Raw genomic sequence first — 18,857 nt, 5'->3', positions numbered from 1 at the left:
TTGGTAAAGTGCAGATTCCGGTTCAGTACGCCTGAGGTAGGGGCTGAGATTCTGCATCCCTAACAAGCCCCCAGGCGATGCCGATGCTGCTGGCTCGTGGGAGGGACTCGGAGAAGCAGGGCTTTAGAGCAGCGCTCCCCAACCCTTCCGGCATCAGGGACCGGTTTCGTGGAAGACAGTTTTTCCATGCATGGGGAGTGGGGAAGGTGGTTCAGGTGCTCATGCGAGCGATGGGGAGTGATGGGGAGCGATGGGGAGCCGCAGATGAAGCTTTGATTGCATGCCCACCGCTCACCTCCTGCTGTGCGGCCTGGTCCCTAACAGGCCGTGGACCTTACTGGTCTGCAGCTCGGGGGTTGGGGACCCCTGCTTTAGAGGATTTCTCCAGGGCAGCAGGAAGGTAGAAAGTTGAGCTTCCCTAGCACTTGCTTCCAATTAGCAAGTTCCCAGTAGATCTTTGAAATTCAGGAAAATCATTTTAGAAGTCTTTCGGCAGCATTATACGATGCCCAACTGGTCAGCCCCCCTCATTCTTTGTCTTACATATCATGGGACATATCACGTTTTGAGCTTAGAGACCTGATCAAGTTGAGAACAAACTGAGGCTTCTGAGCCTGAAGGCCTGAACTTGTGAATCTCCAGAGTAAACGCTGTGACACTTATTCGGGGAAAGGAGAATCCTCCATGCCAGTGCTATTAGCCACTATAAATACTTAATGTAGGCAGTGAGAATAGTGCCCCAAATACAGGGTACCAAGTCATATCTCTTTTACTCACAGGCATCAGCGTGGCAAGGATCCAAGATTTCCCTCTCGAGGCTCCCCTCCCTCTATTGTCCCTACACTCCAGGGGTTTATGCTGCCCGGACAGGAGGTGCCTGTGGCTTTCTCCCCTGCTCCGTTGCTGCCTTTGCCTTTCACAGCCACACGATGAGAGCTGGTCCTCTGTGTCCCGTGGAGCCTGCTGGTCCTTTCAGGGACGTCTGGCCTCAGCTCCGTCATGGGCTATGAGGGTCCTTCAGTGGACGATGACGTCACTTGGCCGTGTCCCACAGATCGTAACCCCCTGGGCATGCTGTGGTAGCACCGCACCGGGCATGCAGCCATCATATAAACCAAACCTCTACTGCCTTCTTATCTTTTGCATGGATCCACCATGGCCGGAAGCTGCTTGATTTTTCTTATTCAAACTTAGAAACGCAAAATGCTAATTCAAGCCTTGTTTCTGGATAATGTAGAGCTCTCCATCCACCTTCCTAGGCATGGTTACTCTAATTTCTTCAGGTATCCTTGCATCCTGCCTGCAGCTTCTTTATGCTTCTCAAATACAGAAAGCTGGGTAAATTTCTAGCCAGATGAGGGGCCCATCTGTTCACTCTCCCACAGATGCAACAGCTCCCTGAGAGTACTGGGCAAGTCACCCAAACCTTCCAGGAGTTTTCTCATCAAACCAGATTGCTCCTCAAATTCTCCTGGCTATTTCAGAGTTAAGCTCCATCCTGTGATGATGTTCTGTGGCCTGTCCCTAGAGAGGGCATCGATTTTTCACCCTCTCCAGAGAACAGCCATAGAAAAGTAACTGAAATGTTCCAACAGATAGGAAATCTTGCATCCCTTGTTTATATCCTATTCAAAGGTCACTGAAAAGCCACCTAAAGATAACTGGCTCCAGACAACAGTTCCAGAATGAAAAATGAGCAGGTTCCCAGGGTAATTAAAAAAAAAAAAAAAAAAAAAAAACCCAATCCAAATGCCATGTTTTCAGTAGAAGTTTTCCAGTGGAGAACTCCTATTTGATGTTGCAGAGGCCAAGGGTTTTATAAAGGTCCTGGGGAAACGGCATACGGGTAGTGGAAGGAGGGGCTAGTCTTATGGGCAGGATTTTGATGGGGGAAGATGTTCTAAATCAATGAGTAAGACTTTTCCGGTGACCTTTTCCCCAGCAGTTCACTTTGGCCAAGGATGCCAAGAACCCCGTTTATAGGGATCACAATGTAGAATTACTGGGTTGCTGGGGGCAAATGTAAAATCTGGCCTAGACAGAATGTAGCTGCTGGGCAGGCTCCTGCCAGCTGGTTCCTGCCCCACATGGTCTGGACCCCAGATACAAGAGGGTTCCTGGTCCCACCTGATCCAAACTCTAAATAAAAGAGGGCTCATAGCCTCATATGGTTTGAACTTCAAATGCATGAGGATTTTTCAGCCCCAGAGTCGTAGCTTTTGGTTCACAGTGAGAGGTGCATGGGCTGAAGTCACACTGTAGAGTCAGGAAAAGTACCTGTCTCATGTCTCCAGTAATCGGGGACTTTTCAAGCCCGACTTTTCTTGATTATCAAATGAGAATCACAATTTCTACTTCACCCATTTCCAAGACTTTTAAAAAAAGTAATGTATAAGAAAATATTTTGAAAGACGTTCAAATGCAAGCTGTGAATTTTCTCTGAAAAGTTGGGACTTGGGCAGTTTGCTACCTTCATACTTCTGCTTCTCTCTTCTGTTACATTTTCTCAAGAAATCCTCAGTGTAGCATGGAGAGAGGAGAAGATTTGAATCCCATCTCTTCCACATAACAGCTGTGACACTGGACTAGTTATTTCAGGTCTTTGAACCCCAGTTTCCACATTTGTTAAATGGGATTAAGAATCCTTACCTTGGGGCTTCCCTGGTGGTGCAGTGGTTGAGAGTCCGCCTGCCGATGCAGGGGACACGGGTTCGTGCCCCGGCCCGGGAAGATCCCACGTGCCACGGAGCGGCTGGGCCCATGAGCCATGGCCACTGAGCCTGCGTGTCCGGAGCCTGTGCTCCGCAATGGGAGAGGCCACAGCAGTGAGAGGCCCGTGTACCGCCAAAAAAAAAAAAAAAAAAAAAGAATCCTTACCTTGTAACCACTTTATTAATCTGTTTGGCTGCATCTACTAAAACATATCCAATGACCCAGTGATTCCCCACCTAGGAATATACCTAACAGAAGTGTATACACGTGCCCACTAAAATACATCTCCCCAAATATTCATAGCAGCACTAGTTGTAATAACCATAAACTTAAAATAACCTAAGTGGCCATCAATGATCAACTGTGGTATATTCATGTAGTGGAGTACTATACAGCAATGAAAATGAACAAACTACTACCATTTGCACCAACAATGAGTGAATCTCATAAACATGATGTTGGGCAAAAGAAGCCAACACATAAGAGTACGTATCATATTATACCATTTCTATAAACTCCTCTATGGTGTTGGATTTCAGAATAGTGATTATTCCTGGGCAGGAGAAAGTAGTAACCAGAAAAGGGCATGAGCGTGTCTTCTAGAGTGCTGGAAGTGTCCTATTTCTTGATCTAGTGGTAGTTACCTAGTATAATTCATTTTATTAAAAAGTATCAAATTGTGTACTAATGATCTGTGTACTCTCCTTCGTATATATTATACTTAAATAATGAATGTTTATTGAAAACAAAGGGATCCTTACCTTGAAGATGAGTTAACGAGTTGATGAGAAACTATGCCAAGTGTCTGGGACAGCATCTACAGCACAGAAAGCACACAGGACCAGTAGATATCATTATTATTATTATCATTAATCTTGTGGTCCCAGATTGCCATCCCTGGGGCTCACCAGCTGAGAGCTAGCTCCCAGGGAAGCTAGGACTGTGTCAGTCCTATGGAGTGGCTGCCCCGAAAATCTTGCTGCTGTGATGGGAAAGGTCTGGAAATACCTTTTTCCTTGAGGACAATGTCCCCTACCCACTGCCCACCCTCCCTACCAGCACTTGGAGGAGTGGCGCTGACCTTTGGTTGATTCCCCTGGCACCTTACTGCCATACTTGAGTAGGAAAGGGTCCCAGTTAAGCTGGTACTCACTCAGGCCCATGACATTAATTATTTCACATCAGATAGAGTTACTATGGAGGCCAAGAACAGAAGTACTTGCCAAGGCTTGTTAGGGATAACTGAGTCACCTGAGTTGAAACAGACGTGTGATAATGACAGTGCCACTAATACTAACCAAAGGCACCATTGTTTAAACTCTTACTGGTGGCAGACGCTGTGCTAAGCACTTACCGACATGACTCACTGAATTCCTTCAACAGTCCTGGGAGGCATCATATTGTTACTCACGTTTTGCATGTGAAGAAACTGAAGCCTAGAGACATTAGACCATTTTCCTAATTGTGTAGCCAGTAAATGTAGAGTTGTGATTCAAACCCAGTTCCATCTGATTCCAAACTCCAAGCTCCTGAACTTCCTTTTTCCTCTCTCCGTTGGAGGAGGGAGGAAGGAAAGATGGAAGAACTAGTTTCTCCCTTTCTCTGAACTTGGTATAAGCAGGCAAACCATGGAAGGTTTTTTGTTTGTTTTAAAAAGCTTTTGAGCCAGGTAACTTTAGGAGGAGTGAGGGCATGAAGAGCTACTTGCATTGCTGACCTCCTGTATCCTTTTTATTTTATTTTGGCTGCTCCGGGTCTTAGTAGCCGCACGCAGGATCTTTTTTTAGTTGCGGCACGCGGGCTTCTTAGTTGTGGCATGCATGTGGGATCTAGTTCCCTGACCAGGGATTGAACCCGGGCCCCCTGCATTGGGAGCACAGAATCTTACCCACTGGACCACCAGGGAAGTCCCTGACCTCCTGTATTCTTAGCTGGGAAAACGTTTTTCAGGATTTTGAGAAAATCCTTTTCCAAAATGGTTGTTTACAAAACCCCCAAAACAGATGTTCTGCTTAGGTGACAGGTAATAGTGATACCCCAAGAAAAACACAATTTCTGTGACCTTTGGAATCCAAAGTAACCTGAAGCAGCTCTGCTATTTACTTAAGAAGTCCTCAGTAAAAGTATAAAGAAAGAAAGCTAGATGAGTGAAGGAAAAACCAGCCACATGCCACTGCATTTTCCAAGCTGTGGGCTAAGTGCACACGCTGTATAGAAGCTGGTGTCATATCCCGTGTTGTTGCTTACAGCCGACACCTGATCTTATGTACATACACTATCTCCCTTTCACTCCTGATATCAGGGGAACTCACAGAAAAGGGAAACAGCAAACATCCTAATGGAATTTACATAAACTTCTTCTGCAGTTGAACTGTACCATTTGGTACAATTAGACAAACAACTTGCAAGGATTATGCAAAAACAGTGGCTTGCACATGTGAAATTGCTGTTATTGGACCATTTTTGAATACAAAAATAGCAATTTCATATAGTTAATACTACCTTCTAACAAGATATTCTGTGTTACTTTATCTTGGTATTAGCTTTGAAAGTCCTTTCACTTGTATTATGATATTCTCTCTGCTTGTGTGATGTTGCAAGATGGACAGGACACCTGTTTCAATTTCCGTTTTGCCGTTGAGGGAATTAAGACACTAAGTGAATAAATAACTCATCTAAGTTCAAAAAGCTAGAGACCACAGAATCTTGGTGCTGCAAGGGACCTATAATAGATTAGAGTGTATTTATTGGTTGCAATTAACAAAAACAAAGAAACAAAGGACAAAACCAAAAAACAAACAAACAAAAACAAACTGCCTTAAGCAAAAACAAACAAAAAATCAAAATGAGGGGCTTTACTGGCTCCTATAACCCAAGATTTAAGAGTGGATCCCAGAACTCAAATCATGCCATCAGGACTGGGGGCCCTTCATTCTCTCAACTCTGCCTTCCGCTGTGCTGGCTTCATTTCCAGACAGGCTTTTCCCTCATGTCCCAAAATGGTGCCAGCAGCTCTTGGGGATGTGACTTATAGGTTCAAACCTCATGGAAAAGAATCAGCATCTTTGAACCCGTCTTCCCTAAAATGCTGAGATCCACTTTGCTTGGATTGAATTAGGCCATGTGTCTACCTGGTGCAATTACTGATGCAAATAGTGAATGCTGTAGTTTGATTGATCAATCCTGCGTCCCCTACCCTCCTCGGGCTGGGAGTGGACTTCACCTGAATCACACAAACTGGGAGTGAGGAGATGCCATGACAGAAATAGGGTAGATAGATACTGAGGGAAAAATTTCTAACAAGTGCTTGCCATGGCACCATAGAATCACTGACCCCAAGCTGCTCATTTTACAGATGAGGAAACAAGGCCAGCTACATGCCCCCTGCCTCCCAACACTTGTCACTCCCCACACGGTCCCTCTGCCTCATACATGGCCTATGCATTAGCTCCATGCAGCTGTCTGTGAGTCTAGGAAAAACAGCCTTGGAGGGAAGATTTAATGCACTGATTTCTTTGCAGTGACAAGTAGGAGTCACAGCAGCGAAGTGCAAGACCACGACAGTGAGAGACAGAACATGATGCCTGTGGACCAGTGCTCTCCTGCTTTGAAGTGGCAGCCATACCGAAGCGTTCCTTGGCATAGTTTATTAAACAGTCAATATGAAAAACTGTAAGTGGCCTTAGGAACCCTGTGCTTGGCTGGAGAATGAGGGGAGAAAGGCAGTGCTGACTCTCAAAACTAAAGCCAAGTATTCGAGCTTTGATGCCACCCCTGATCAAATGGGATGCATCAGTCAGAAAGTGTGTCTTACTCCTTATATTTTGCATTTTAACAATAAATAGTTGGGGGCCTCCCTGGTGGCGCAGTGGTTAAGAGTCCGCCTGCCGATGCAGGGGATACGGGTTCGTGCCCCGGTCTGGGAGGATCCCATATGCTGCGGAGCGGCTGGGCCCGTGAGCCGTGGCCGCTGGGCCTGCGCATCCGGAGCCTGTGCTCTGCAACGGGAGAGGCCACAACAGTGAGAGGCCCGCGTACCGCAAAAAGAAAAAAAAAAAAAAAAAAAAATAATAATAAATAGTTGGGACGTGGGTAGTTCTGGCCTTCAAGAATCCAGACCTGTAATTCTAACTCAGAATTTACCCACTAAATGATGGAGGAAGAGGGAATCTTTCTGAGATCACATGCCCAGTTTAAACTAAAAGCTGGAAAATGGAGATTTCCCAAATCATTAACATTTAATCCTGCAGTTAGTTAAAGATTCCATAGAATAGTTTTGGGGGGCCGCATTAAATTGTTAGCTGCCCCAACATCTGTGCTGCAAATCAGTATTGTCAATTTATTGTCAATACAGCCTGCAGCGATCATAGTTGATGGTGGCTTTATATTAAGAGACTGAAATCAAACCATACAAAATATTCTTAAACTGGAAAATTTTCATCCTATTCTTATGCCATTATAGTTTCAAGAAATAAATGTGGACTTATGCATTATTGCTCTTAAACATCCTTCAAGCCTTCTCTTTATTCCTTAGGATATAATTTACCTACCCAACTCTTCTGGAATTTTCATTGATTACAAATGCCTTCTTGAAACACTGAAGCATGTTAATGGTTAAAGAATAGGATTTTCAATTAATAAACATAATATGAAATGAGAAACTCTGGGCTACAAACTTGAGGGTCTTCAGGGTATTTTCCAAACTCAAATATAGCTTCATTAAGAGCAAAACTTATCACTAGGGCTTTTATGTTGGATGAACTAGATGGAAGAAATCTTTTCCCTAAAATCTAAGGAGTTAAACAGACTTTGGGAGTTGGTATGTTTAATAGGAGACAAAAAGAAGCAAGTTGCTACTTGTTTCATTGAAATGTCACAACTTGTATCTTTACCACTGTGTGCAATAGAAAAAGAAAGGAAGGATCCATAGATCTTGGTTTTGAGTCAGGCTTCATTTGATGATTTTTTGGCAATTCTTCCATATTCTATCCTAAGTACGAGTACCAAGGTATGGAACTGTCACACATATGCACAGTATTTTAATTGAAGCCTATAATGCTTCCTAGTCTGTAAGTATTTGAGTTGATCAAGTTTTCAAGGTAACATTTATTTCTCTTCGTACTTGAGTAGGTTTTTAAAGTTTATTTGGACAGCCAATCTGTGCTCCACTGATCTGGAAAAAAAGGAGAACACAAGTAGTATCAACTCAAAGGTGTAGAGGCAGATTTATTTTAAAGACTTAGCCGTAATTCACTTTTCTTAAGCAAAAAAGGAAGGCAATATTCTGGATTAGAACTCAGGCCATCTTGAATTCACTACTCACATCACTGAGACAGAAAATCACTTGTCTCTTCTTAGATTATTATGTCTAACTTGTTACAAAAATATCATTTTCCTAAATAACCTAAAAGCAATAAAGTTAGGGGATTGAAATTTTATTACATCTTTTTTTTGGGGGGGAATGATATTTACAACATGTGTTAAAAAGAGCTTTAAAAAGGCCAGTTTAGTTGACTTTATAGTTAACTTTTGATATCAAAAACAGAATTGCGGGCTTCCCTGGTGGCACAGTGGTTGAGAGTCCGCCTGCCGATGCAGGGGACACAGGTTCGTGCCCCGGTCCAGGAAGATCCCACATGCCGCGGAGCGGCTGGAGCTGTGAGCCATGGCCGCTGAGCCTGCGCGTCCGGAGCCTGTGCTCCGCAACGGCAGAGGCCACAACAGTGAGAGGCTCGTGTACCGCAAAAAAACAAAAAACAAAACAAAACAAAAAACAGAATTGCTACTCTTAGGTAGGTAGACTAGTTTCTATAACCAGAGATTTGTGTTTAAGATTCAGAATACTCTTCAACTGTATGGGTTGATTCAGTTTCTACTTACAGCTGTCCCTCAATTTCGGGCTAATGCTCATACATGAGCTGCAAATCTTACCTTCTTTCCTTAGAATTTTTGACAGTGAAACGTGGAAGATCACAGAAAGATATTTCCTTTTATTTTTCTCAACCAAGATAGTTCTTACTACCCTCTGTAGTAAAATGTATACAATTTAATCCATCCAGCCTTTCCACAAGCAAATTACAGATTAGTTCTAGAAACCTGAGTCAGTATGAAGTTCCCAGATGGCATAAGACATGTGGTCTTTATCAAATCCTTCATTCAGTGGTCTTTCCCTTTGCTGCTGGCGGGCACTGTGGTTGTCGGGCCTTTGATCAGCTTCTTGAGGGTAATCAGTGACCTAGTGAGTTGATCCATTGGTGAGGTGCTTAACTTGCAAAGAACACAAACACTCTTTTCCCAGGAGACCCATCCATATTTTCTGTCTCTGAAATTAGAGGAAAATTTAGAAACTCTATGTTGTTCATTAAATGGCAGCCATCCAAATTGAGATCCCAGGAAGCAAAGATCCACAGAGTGACAGAGAGCTAGCAAAGCAGTTAAGTACTGCCCTCCTCTGTGTGTTATCTGAGGAAGGAGCTCCCTTCCTGAGGAATATTTAGGAAACTTGATGCATTAAAAATCATGTTCCATATCTACAACGTATATGGAAAAAATTACCAAAGGAGTTTTCAACTTTTATATTTTCTTCTCTACTTGATAATGTTACATGTTTAATAGGTTTTATTTTTACTAACATTTAAAAGTATTTAAACAAACATATAATACACAAAGCATTGCTATTGAAAATGATTTGATAAAACAAATAAAGCAAGAGTCTGATCAGCCACCCCACCATCATCCCATTTTTTTTTCTTGCAGAAGTAAATAGCATAGTAGGTATTCAGTGCTATTATCAGATCGGGAAGATAAAAAGGAAATGACCATACTTTAGTGAAAACATGTTTTCAATCAGTAGTCTGACTGGCTCTGGTTACTCTGGTTTAAAGCTATTGATGGTAGTTCTGACCAGTCTGCTTTTTTCATATGACTGCCAGGAGGCTGAACATTCATTCATCTGAGTGATATGCATTCATTCATTCGTTTGAGTGTGGTGTTGCTGATGAAATTAGAGATTTTTTTTTTGAGGAAAGAGATGAATTCTATCCCAGATATTTCATATGTCTGATTAATGTACTAACTGCTCAACTTCTAGCCTACGTCTTTCTGTTGTACAGTGGAGTCAAATTAGAAGTCTAGGGAGCACAAAGGGAAAAGGCAGGCTGAGGAAACAATGCTTCCATTTGGCAGGAATTGTGCTTCTTCCTCGTGAACATAAAAAGCTGGGAGCCAGCTGTACTCTGAAATACTATTTTCATTTCCTTGGTGAAAATTAATGAAATTGATTAAATATAGCAACAGGTACTTTCCACAATATATTTTCCTGAAATGTTTGTATAATTAATATTGTTCATGAAAGAAAATGTGTAGAAAATATTTGTGAAACCGGTTTCTTGCTTCCACTTTTCATAGACCTGATATAGGCTATCGAGTTGTTACAGACAAAGGATTTAATTTTTCACCAGCAGATGAAGCTTTTGTTTGCCAAAAGAAGAACCACTTTCAGATCACCATCCACATCCAAGTTTGGGGAAGCCCCAAATTTGTCAAAACCCAAATGGGTCCAAAGCCAATAGAAATGTTTTACTTGAAAGCTTTTGGGATTAAGGTAAGTCTTTTATTTAGTTCAGTTTAATTCAGCCAACATTTACTAAGTGTTCCAGTTGTCTGTTGCTGTATAACAATCTATCCCCAAACTTGGCAACTGAAAATAGTAACAGTAATTGATTTGGGTCACACATCTGTAACTTGGTCAGGGCTTGGCTCTGACAGCTCATCTCTGCTCAGGAGTCATCAGCTGGGGCAGTTCATCTGGGCCTTGATCCAGTTTCCAAGATGGCTCACTCAAGTGTCTGTCAAGTCTGTGCTGGCCATCAGCCAGGAGCTCACAGGGGGCTGTAGCTGGGAGGCCTTGGCTCTTCTCCATGTAGATTTCTCTGTGGGACAGCTTGTGCTTCCTCACAGCATGGCGGACGGCTTCTAAGAATAAATGCTTCAAGACACAGGAAATGGAAGCTGCCAATTTCTTAAGCCTGGGCTCAGAATCTGGCAGAACCTCACTTCAAACTACAGTTTTAAAGTTTTTTAGTGTATAAATCTTATACTTCTTTTGCTGAGTGTAATTATTTTATTATTTTTGATGCTGGTGCATTTTCACATGCAGTAAGTTCATAGTTTTCACCGAAATCTCAAAGAGGTCTCTAACTTGAAAAAGCCAAGCTAATCTAGTCAATGCCCCCTCTTTTCCAGTTCAACAGAGGGGAAAACCAGGCCCAGTAAAGTCACACAGTTCATCCAAAATATTAAATGATAGAGCTGGGATTAGAATGCAGGTAGGATGACTTCTGAGTGATCAACGAGTATTTATTACATTATTACCTGAGATCCAGCTCCTTAGGGTGAGGAACATCCATTATCTGCATATTGTTTTTCTGACTTGGGCACAGGCACTGAGTCTCCCAAAGTTGGGCTTGACTGCTGAACACATCAGCTGATCTTGCTCCAAACCAAGCTCTTAAAGAAAACTAATCCAAACCAAACCAAAATAAAACAAACAACAAACAAACAATAATGAAGTATATTTTTCTGATTATGGAATTAATATGAGTCCATTGTGAACATTATGGAACATAATAGAAAAATATGAAGAAGAGTAAAATTCATTCGTATTTGGGATCCACCACTTGGTAGTCTAATTTTTCCTATTTTTCTATTATTAGAATTAATCTCATATTGATAATATTATACTGTGAAAATGGCATTATATAATATTAAAGTCTATAAAATATTATTTACAAAGATGATATGGTTTTCCATTATAGCGAGATACTACCGTATTAATTCCTGTATTATTGTAAATTTTGTTTATTGCCAATTTTTTATTGTCATTGATAAAACTGCAGTGAACATCCAGGTACATCCATCCTTGTATGAGGATAAATTCCAAAAGAGGGGTTACACATTGAACATATGATCAGTATTAAAACACTTGATGTTGGTGGCCCAGTTGCTTTCCAGAAAGACTGTTACTATGCAAATACCTACAAGCCATATATGATAGGGCAGATCTCACCAGGCCCTTGCCACTCTCTTCACTAATAACAAGAGTTTGTAGCAACTACTGAATAAATGTCATTCCTATATTTTATTTATTTTATTGTTTTTTGTTGTTTCTTCTTATTAGAATGCAAGCTCTGCAAGGGCTGGGATTTCTGTTAGTCTCATCTTCTCATCCGTAATGCCTAGAGCAATGCCTGCTGCACAGCAGGTGCTCAACAAGTATTTATAAAATGAATGAATGAATGAATGAATGAATGAGTACATGTATCCTTTGAGCTGCCTTGCTCCTGTGTTTTACTAGTCCACTCTATATTCCCTGTTTACCTGAAATCCTCTGTTGTCTTGTGTTTTCTTTGTTTAGTTCTGCAGGTATTTGTTTCTTTTCTCCCCAACAGCACACTGCTTTAAGGTGCCCTACATCCCTTCAGTGACTTGCCCCTCCTGCAAAGTGCCTAACATGATGCCTTGGGAAACTTTAAGTACTTGAAAATTATTTACTAATGAACTTTTTAATTAATAAAGAAATTAATTATTAAGTAATTACTTTTTGTTGTTCTACACAGGTAGAGGCCACCAATCAAATAATTGCTATTGAACAGTCCCAAGCAGATAGAAGCAAAAAGATTTTCAATCCTGTTAAGTAAGAATTTCTTTTCTGAATTCCCTTGTGAATGTTTTGGGAAGAAGGCCTATTGCCAAATTTATTTTGTTTAAAATGAATTCTGCTGTAGGAACTAAATTAGTAATAATATGTTAATATTATGAACACATGCTTATCAACAAAAGTAGGTAAAATCCATTGAAATAATTGCAAAAAAAGTCTTATAAAAAGCTCCACTTTAAGGTCATCCTTATTTATATGATCATTTATTACTGACAACCTTGCTAACAACTTTGGTTCCTGGAGATAGATTATGATTAGATCTTTCTTTTAATTTTTCATGTAAATCAGCGTGATGCTGATTGAATTGATTTCAAGGTTCTGGATCCATGCTGTGCTTACAATTCATTTTTTCTTGTTTTTTTTTTAAAGCAGTGTTGATAGATTGCCTAATGGGTTCCAAAATAGAAAGCATATAGGACTGGGATTATTCAAAACAATGTGGTGGTCTAAAGCAATATGGCAGTAAAGCAAGAGGTTGCCCTATAGAATGAATGGGATTTGCTTTTCGACTGATTTGGTTGGGATGATTTGACCCTGAGTCAATCCTATCTGGGGGAAGAAGATGGTCTTACAGCCTGGACAGGCCAGCGGGAGCTCAACCTGAAGCTCAAGCAGGAGCCGCAGTACAGACAGCGCTGCTCTTGCCTGGTGCATCTGGGTCTCCCTCGCTGCGAGGCTGTGTGCGCTCTTCCTTAGGAGCACGCTGCCTTCCACAGCCAGGTCAGGAGAGGGCAAATACGTGAAGGAGATGCGAAGGAGTTCATGGGGAACCTAGAGGAACCGCTTCAGTCAGGAAGCGAGAGCTCTAGCAACCGTGGCACAGGTGAAACAGCTTTTCTCTTGTTGTCGTGGTCAAAGAACCCGTCTGTGGGAGTGTGCGACCCTTATGAGTCCGAAACTCCGGGCTTGAGCTGCTGCTGGATGAACGTTTCTAACTATTCAAGAATTACTCCCTGGTAGCCATTCCTGACCAGGCTGTGGGTACTTTACTAAAAATCAGTGTCCTGCACAGTGTGATGAGAGCGGGGGACTGAACATACCTGAGAAGCTAAGAATGAGTCCGATATGATCAAAGACTCTGTGTTCTCTTACAGTCTCTCAGTATTTTTGTTGTTTGCTTTAGAATCGACCTGTTGGCCAACCAGGTAACCAAAGTAACGCTGGGCCGGTTACACTTCAGCGAAACCACGGCAAATAACATGAGAAAGAAAGGAAAGCCAAACCCTGACCAGAGGTACTGGCGTGGTGTGTATGCCTCAGGCTGGCTGGTTACTTTACCTGACGGCCCAGGGCCCTCCAGCGGCCCCTCTGATCCTGTTGGTCCTACCAGCCGGCAGGCCGGGCCTCCCTCAGTCGCTTCCCTCCCTTCTCTGACTCTTTCCGTGTGTTGACCCATCTCATTTACCCTTAGACATCTTTCTTCTTCCATCCTCACTCCCCACAATGCCTCCTCTCCTGCCCAGCGCCCGGTCATCTTGTCTTGATTCTCTCCATGATCCTCTAGAGGGACCATATGTTCGTGTCTCAAAGCTGGCCGAGGGTTGAGGATTGACTGCATTTCTTGAATTCTGTGTGCTGGCCACTAGTTTAGTGACCCGAGCCCTGCAGCTCTGCTGTAGCATTTTTTTGAAAAGAAAATACATTTGCATTAATGATTTATACCTGTGGTTCTCATAATGTGGTCCCAGGACTAGCAGAGATGGCATCACCTGGACACTTATTAGAAATGCAAGTTGTCAGGCCTCACCGAGAACCTACGGGATCAACAACTCGGGGTGGGGTCCAGCAATCTATATTTTAACAAGCCCCCAGGTGATTTGATGCATGCAAGTTTAAGAACCACTGGTTTTAGAACATAGGTTTTGGAGTTGGAGGGGATTGAGTTTGAATATTTCATACTGCCATTTAGTAGCTGGGTGACCCTGAGCATGGAACTTAACCTCTCTGAGGTTTCCTATTCTGTAAAATGGGGACAATATCCATATTTTACTCCAGTAAGGTTGTTTCGGGGTTCTAAATGAAATAATGTAGATAAACTGCTTAGCCCAGTGCATGGCACATTTTGAGCACCCAGTAGATGATGGCTAATCATCATCATCATCATAACAATTACTACTATTACTGACTTACTTTAGATAAAGGGGAGAACTCTTGCTCTCCAGGGATTAGAGACTTTAGAGTGTTACAGAAGTTGGTGAAGTGTTTTGTTTTTTTTTTTATGCAGTTTTTAAAGCAAAAGCTTTTCTGATAGGGATAGTTTTTATTTTGACTTTCAAGAAATGGTCTAATAAGGGCCTAACTGTATAGCACAGGGAACTCTACTCAGTACGCTGTAATGACCTACATGGGAAAAGAATCTAAAAAAGAGTGGACATATGTGTATGTAGAACTGATTCACTTTGCTGTACACCTGAAACTAACACAATATTGTAAATCAACTATACTCTGATAAAATTTTTTTTAATGCATCATGCTTTATAAAAAAACAAAAAGAAATAGTCTAATCTTAAAAATGTCTCATCAGTGGTACACATGAAGAAGCAATTAAAGTCACAGTGAGGAAGGTTGCCTTGATAACAATCGGAAGGGAGGGTTCTGGTCTTTGACTAAAGTCATGGCCAGAGAATGTGAAAGGTGCAGTTCCCATGACCAACAGCAGATCAGGATGGAAGGAGCCTGTGTGGCTGGGCAATCCCTGCTGGGTCACCATCCATTATGGCCTAGGATGTGTGGCTTGGATGGCTGTGAACAAGGGGACCTGGAAGGTGGCTTTTTGTTGTGCAAGTGCACGGCAGCAGTGCTGTGTTGAGGGCCCAGGAATGCAGCAGAGTAAGGTCTGCACCAGGCCAGCGCAGATGGGCTGAACCCAGTCCCCCAGCAGGATGTCTGCTCAGTGAAGGCTGCTTTGGGCCTGCAAAACAGCTCACACATCCCTCAAGCCGGGCAAAGGGCAGACCCAGAACAACAGCGAGTGAATCAACTCCTCTCTGGTTTCGCAGGAGGGGCAACTTAGAGCAGCAGAGAAACTCTTTAAATACGTGAACCCATCTGGGTAAATTCACTCTTGATTAACTGTTGGGTGGCATTCGATTGCACAAATTATGTCTCTGTTTCCTGATGTGTTGGCATTGGTCTGCTATTTCTGAACTAGATACTTCATGTTGGTGGTCGGACTGTACGCTGCTAACCAAGACCAGTTCTACCTGTTGTCTGCTCACGTCTCTGAACGGATCATTGTAAGGGTAAGCTCAGTTCTTTGACTTTTCTGGATCCCACATGCTTTTTCACCTGTAAGTAGACTTTGCCTTCAGTGGAATGCATGAAGTATGCAGTTTCTCAATTGCCAATGATGACAAAGATAATGACAGCAATAGCAGATACTGTTCTTTTTAGTTTTTACGCAGTGGTTCTCAACCAGAACTTTTGTCTCCCAAGGGTCACTTGGCAATGTCTGCAAACATTTTTGGTTGTCACAACTGGGGGTGCTACTGGCATCTGGTGGATAAAGGCCAGGGATGCTGCTCAACACCTTATGATGCACAGGACAGCCCCCACAACAAAGAGTTATCCCTCCCCAAACGTCAGTAGTGCTGCAGTTGAGAAACCCTGGTTTTTACAGTATGTTCTAGGCACTGGGCTAAATAATTTCTATATGACATCATTTTACATTGTTTCATTTTTACATTACATTCTTTATACCCAGAGGAGCTAAGGCTTAGGAGGAAGAGAAAGTCATCCATGAGCACAAAGCTGATAAATGATGGAGCCCAGGTTATAATCCAGTTCCTCTGACCCCAAAGCCCACAGGCTAGGGAAAGAGGTAAGAAGGCATTCCATGCCCCAAAGTGATTGGTGACCCCAGGGACATCTGGGCCACTGCACAGCACATAGTAATGGCTCAGCACGTTTTGCTGAATGAATGATTGGTCACAGCTGTGGACGGGAGTCTTGGCAGCCACAAAAACATAAAGCTGTTGGCAGCTGTAGCTGCATCTGTGAGGGGCCAGGCCGGCCAGCACAGAGAATGCCAGGGGCATGAGGTAACAGGTAACCATAGGCCTGGCAGCCCTGGGAGGGACTGCTTTGTTATGCGTCTTTGAAGTGGCACAGGGGGACATGCACACTCCAGTAGGGAAAATGGTTTACGATAGGCACGTCCACTTACATGGCTGTTAAACTTCGGCGTGGGGACAAGATCTGCCCATCTGGGGAAGTGAGTCTTCCCTTGCTTGCCTTGAGCTATTCTGAAACAAAGGACCCTCTGTGTAATTCTTCTAGTCAATAAAAAATAAGGCATCTATTAGTGGAACTCTTGACACTGCATCTCAGAATTTCAATGGAAGTAAAGTAATGATGGAAATGAGGTAAAACACTGATGGTGAGGGCCGGCTATGTGCCTGCCAGCATGCATGCCCTGGGCTGTGTTTTTATGGGGCCTGATCTAAGCTGTGGCAAAACAACCTCCTTTGCGGCAAAGGCAGGTGGAGTCCCCTCCTTTGGTCATGAGCCAAGGGCAGAGGTTCCTGCCCTTCCCTCAGAAGGGGTCAGAGGGGTCTTTGACGCCTTACCTGATGTAATCTGGGATTGCTTTGCTGCGCTAACAAATATGATTTAAGTCAAGTCTGGAAACCTAGGTTGCTTACTTTTTCTGATTCCTCACAGGAAGGAATAAAGACAGACAATGCCTTTCTTTTCAGAGTTAGGGTAGATTGGATATCATGAAAGTGCCTCTCTGAGCTGGAATTCATGCTTGAGTCAGGCAGTCTGCTAGTCACCTGCATACTTTAAATAATTTACCTGGTGTTGAGGTTTCTCCATTTCCTGCTGACAGCCCCTGCAAAGCTATACTTTGGCTGCCTTGCGAGTCTACACAGCAGCATCGTGAGAGGGGCCACACCCCTGTACATTCTGTTACCGGAACTCTCTGTTAACAGGCACCTTCTCGCATCCAAAGCACAATCATTTTACTCATAATGATGACTTTGAGAAGTTGAAAGTTTCTGCAATTTATGTTAAGTATGAATACTAAAAAAATAAATAAATTAGTATAGATTTGATGTCATATTATTCACTACATTTTTATTTTTTAAAAATGATTGTATTCCAGATTCAATGGCTTTCTTCCAGCCATAATTTTTGGTTAAAGGGAATACCCTATTCTATATGTATGCTGGGTAACACAAGGGTTACCTTAACAACAATGAGGAAAAAATGATAGTAATAATATCTTCCCCTCAAACTGGGAGTATCTTATTGATATTATTTCATTCTAACCCCAAAAAGCTGAGTGAAAATGAATGCAGACTTTTGAATTTGTTTAATCATATAATGTTTAAACCAACCAAGAGAAAAACTGAATTTAAGAAATGGCATTATTGGTTGAATCAGTGAGTTTTAGAAATGTCCCCAGAGCACACGTCTTGCCCCTGAGATTCTAGAGGGCACTAAACAGGTATATGTATCATGGGTTGAGCAGAGGGCAGGCCAGTCTACATTCTATAAAAAAGCTAGATGTGCCCTCTTGGGTCATGGTCTGGGTCTGTTAGTTTGAGTTCTAGAATGAAGGAAGAAAAATGTGACAATTAAGACATTACAAGACCTGACCACATTACATGGAGACCTGCAAATTGCATTCAGCAGATCCAGATTCATTTTGAGACCCAAGAGTCATTTCTCCCCATAGCAGAAATTAACATAAGGGCAATTGTATGAAGGCTGGAGTAGATGAATTTCAGGGCTCCAGGAGGGGTTCAGGAGACCAGGCTGGTCAGAATTCTCCTTGGAGAGAGAATGGTGGGCAGGACCCAGCAATTATTCATCCGGGTTGTCAATCAAAACAGCTTTGGAAATATATTTTGGTCCCATACTGTAAACTGACCAATTTAATGGAAATTAAAATTTACTCCAAAGAACAGATTTATTTCCCAGGTCTTTGTTTTGGGGAGCATTCCCCAGCAGGATTCCTTCAGATTCTCCTTGTTAATGACTAGGCTTCCCTTCAGCTCTACTTTTCTTCTAAAACACACAATTAAACCTGGTTTGAAGTGCTGCAAGCAGGTGGGATGATTATTTTTGTCTGCCTTTTAAAGACACGCCAGGGTTTCCTAGTTTTGAACACTAATAAATTATTCCCGTTATTTTCCAGATTAATAGAAATGGGCACGTCCCCCAAAAGTCCTCCTTTATTGCCCTGCAACCGCAGGGTCATGAAGGTGGGAAACCAACACCAAGGGCCAGGAGAGACAAGGGAAGCAACGCAGTTGCAAGGATGGCAAGGTATGGGGGGAGAGCAGAGCCATTTCAGGTGCCATCTCAGTTTTCACTGGCTCTTGCCCATTTCTGACCACAAATCTCCCTTCCCTCTCCCAACACACTAGAGCTACACACACACACACACACACACGCCCACCTCTTCTGGAGTTCAGTT

The 18,857-nt window shown here is 42.6% G+C and overlaps 1 protein-coding gene across 1 annotated transcript in view; it reads left to right on the top strand.

Annotated features, from left to right (window-relative positions):
* MYRFL (myelin regulatory factor like) overlaps positions 1-18,857 on the top strand; it is a 118,028-nt gene that overhangs the window by 45,746 nt on the left and 53,425 nt on the right. Inside the window, exons 6-10 of the mRNA XM_060114165.1 lie at positions 6,234-6,384; positions 10,120-10,315; positions 12,330-12,406; positions 13,554-13,664; positions 15,582-15,672. Coding sequence (XP_059970148.1) covers positions 6,234-6,384; positions 10,120-10,315; positions 12,330-12,406; positions 13,554-13,664; positions 15,582-15,672 — 626 coding nt within the window. The remainder of the gene's footprint in view (positions 1-6,233; positions 6,385-10,119; positions 10,316-12,329; positions 12,407-13,553; positions 13,665-15,581; positions 15,673-18,857) is intronic.

This window comes from Mesoplodon densirostris, chromosome 11, assembly GCF_025265405.1.
Source record: "Mesoplodon densirostris isolate mMesDen1 chromosome 11, mMesDen1 primary haplotype, whole genome shotgun sequence".
NCBI lineage: Eukaryota > Metazoa > Chordata > Mammalia > Artiodactyla > Ziphiidae > Mesoplodon > Mesoplodon densirostris.
This window is presented reverse-complemented; position numbering and strand designations above follow the sequence as displayed.